A 2,500-nucleotide genomic window follows, 5' to 3' on the forward strand; every position below is an offset into this window, starting at 1 on the left:
GGGGGGGCAGGAAGAGGATGAGACATTCTGGAGGATGGCAATTATACGATGAGAAAGAAAATTGATAAATTAGGGCTTTGATGGGAAACTGAGATAAAACGTGAACACGCAGGAAGGAGATACAGGAAAAGGAGGAAAGGGAAGGCGAAGAAAGGGGAAGGAAGGAAGTGACAATATGGGGAGAGAGAGTTAGAGATAGGGAAATAGTGAGAGTGAGAACGAGATGGAGGAATATATATATATATATATATATATATATATATATATATATATATATTATATATATATATATATATATGTCTATATATATATATATATAAAAATATATATATATATATATATATATATATATATATATATATATATATATATATGTCTGTGTGTGTATAGGTATGTTTTTATATATGAATATATTTTTATATACATATATATATACATATATATGTATGTTTGTATATATATATATATATATATATTATATATATATATATATATAATGACGAGGAGCGTGTCTGTGTGTGTGTATATATATATGTATATATTATATATATATATATATATATATATATATATATATTATATAGAGAGAGAGAGAGAGAGAGAGAGAGAGAGAGAGAGAGAGAGAGAGAGGGGGGGGGAGATAAACAGAAAGGTAGACAAAAAAAGAGGTAGGACGAAGGGAGTGGAAGAGAGAAACAGACAGACAGAGTGTAGTGTGAGAAACAGAGACGTAGACAGGGAGAGTGAGAGCGAGAGAATGTGCCTCGAGTATGTAAGATGACAAGGTATAATTGATGATGCGCCAGATAAGGAGTGGTATAGTAAGCGTGACTAGGGACCGCTAAAATGCTTGAGTTAGCCCTCAAATTTTGTCAGTTTTCTATGAAAGTATAAGTAGTAATACGAAGAATGATTTCAGTTTAAGAAATTTCGAGATATATCTTTACAGTTTTTATAGTTAATAATCTTTTGAGTCTTATTTGTATTTCATATTCACTTTAGCCACTATTTGTCGTAATTCTTTTTTATCTTTGTCAATTTTTTATGAATTATATTTTGTAATGTAAAAATAATTTGTACATTATTTGTATTATCTGTATTAACATTCTGTTAATGTTAGAGGATTCTCATTACTGTCTAATCTACTATAATCTAGTCACAATAATTGGTTCTTTTATTTTTGTCAGGATAAGGATTATTTTCTTATTATTACTTTTATTATTGTTTTGTGAATATTATTATTGTTGTAGTAATAGAAATAATAAGGGTTATTATTATTATTATTATCATCATCACTGTTGTCATCATTATTATACTATTGTAATTAGAACTTTTCATTTACATTATTACATCATTATCATCATTTCGTCTTTACGTCATTATTGCCCGAGAACAAGACAGACTTTCACGCCTCGGGAGAGACTCGAGCCCCAGGGACAGAGGCTGGCCGGCTGGTGGTCGCCCTCTGGCTCGGATGAGGAACCACAGAGGCGACTGCAGTTTGCTTAGGGAATTGCCAGGTCTTCTCAGATCCCGTTGAGATGTGAGAGTGTTGGGCTGAGTATTTTGAGCAGCTGGTCCTTGACGTGGATGTCGTTGAAGTCCAGATCCCATCTCTACCCCCCCCCTCCCCCCCACGCCGGGCCCGCCCCCCTCTGTCAGTGAGACCCGCTGCCCTGAGGCGATCTCCAAAAGGAAGCAGGTGTCTGCGGCATCTCAGCTAAACTGCTAAAGTCTGACAGTGAGCCTTTGGATTGCCTGTTGTCCCGGCGGCCATGTGGCGGTCCGGTAACATTCCCCCAGACCCAATGAGAGGCGTGGTCATCCCGCTCTGGAAGAGGAAATGGGGTCGCATGGAATGCAGCAGTCACTGAGACTTATCAGAAGCCACTTACTGAGGCACCAGAGACTGGAGCGATCGTACTTCACTCCTGCTTTACTCCTGTTGTTACTGTCGAGCGCTGTCAAGAGTTCGGGCGTGGGATGCTTGCAGCCTACATCGATCTCAAGAAGGCTTTTGACTCGGGAATCATCCGGGAATATCCTGGGGCAGAGGAGGTCCAGCGAGGATTGCTGAAGTAATGGCGAGCCTGTATACTGATACAGAAAGTGCTGCAAAGTGTGGGGTGTCGTTTTCTTGCTTCAGTGCTATTCAACACTAACATAGGACTGAATATTGGTAGAGTTGTCATCCAAAGTCAATGCTGAGCAACGCTGAGTAGTATCAAGGTCACTGACCTTGATTTTGCTGATGTTGCCAGCATCTTAAAATCACTAGAGACCCTAGTGAGGCTCTCGATGCATTCTCCGGTGAGGCGAAGCCCTTGGGTCTTCAGGTCTCTTAGACCAAGATTCAGGATTTAGGGTGACTCCTAGGAGAACCCACCTTGTCGATTTGTGCTTGCGGTGAAGACACTGGTGTCCAAAAGAGCTTTTCATACCCTGGTGGTGTAGTCCATGGCAGTAGAAGTCAGTAGACGAATTGGCCTCGAAGCAGCAG

At 39.4% G+C, this 2,500-nt stretch overlaps 2 protein-coding genes across 5 annotated transcripts in view; both read left to right on the top strand.

The window, feature by feature from the left end:
• LOC122260534 (ADP-ribosylarginine hydrolase CG3568) overlaps positions 1-2,500 on the top strand; it is a 24,204-nt gene that overhangs the window by 9,619 nt on the left and 12,085 nt on the right. The gene's annotated exons all lie outside the window — the stretch shown is intronic.
• Positions 2,338-2,500, top strand: part of LOC147468275 (uncharacterized) — a 495-nt gene continuing 332 nt past the window's right edge. The window contains exon 1 of the mRNA XM_086555284.1: positions 2,338-2,500. This exon is cut by the window's right edge and continues 332 nt beyond it. Coding sequence (XP_086411410.1) covers positions 2,458-2,500 — 43 coding nt within the window. The 5' untranslated portion in view covers positions 2,338-2,457.

Source organism: Penaeus japonicus, unplaced genomic scaffold (genome assembly GCF_977035675.1).
Source record: "Penaeus japonicus unplaced genomic scaffold, GWHDUDI00000001_assembly GWHDUDI00000030, whole genome shotgun sequence".
Lineage (NCBI taxonomy): Eukaryota > Metazoa > Arthropoda > Malacostraca > Decapoda > Penaeidae > Penaeus > Penaeus japonicus.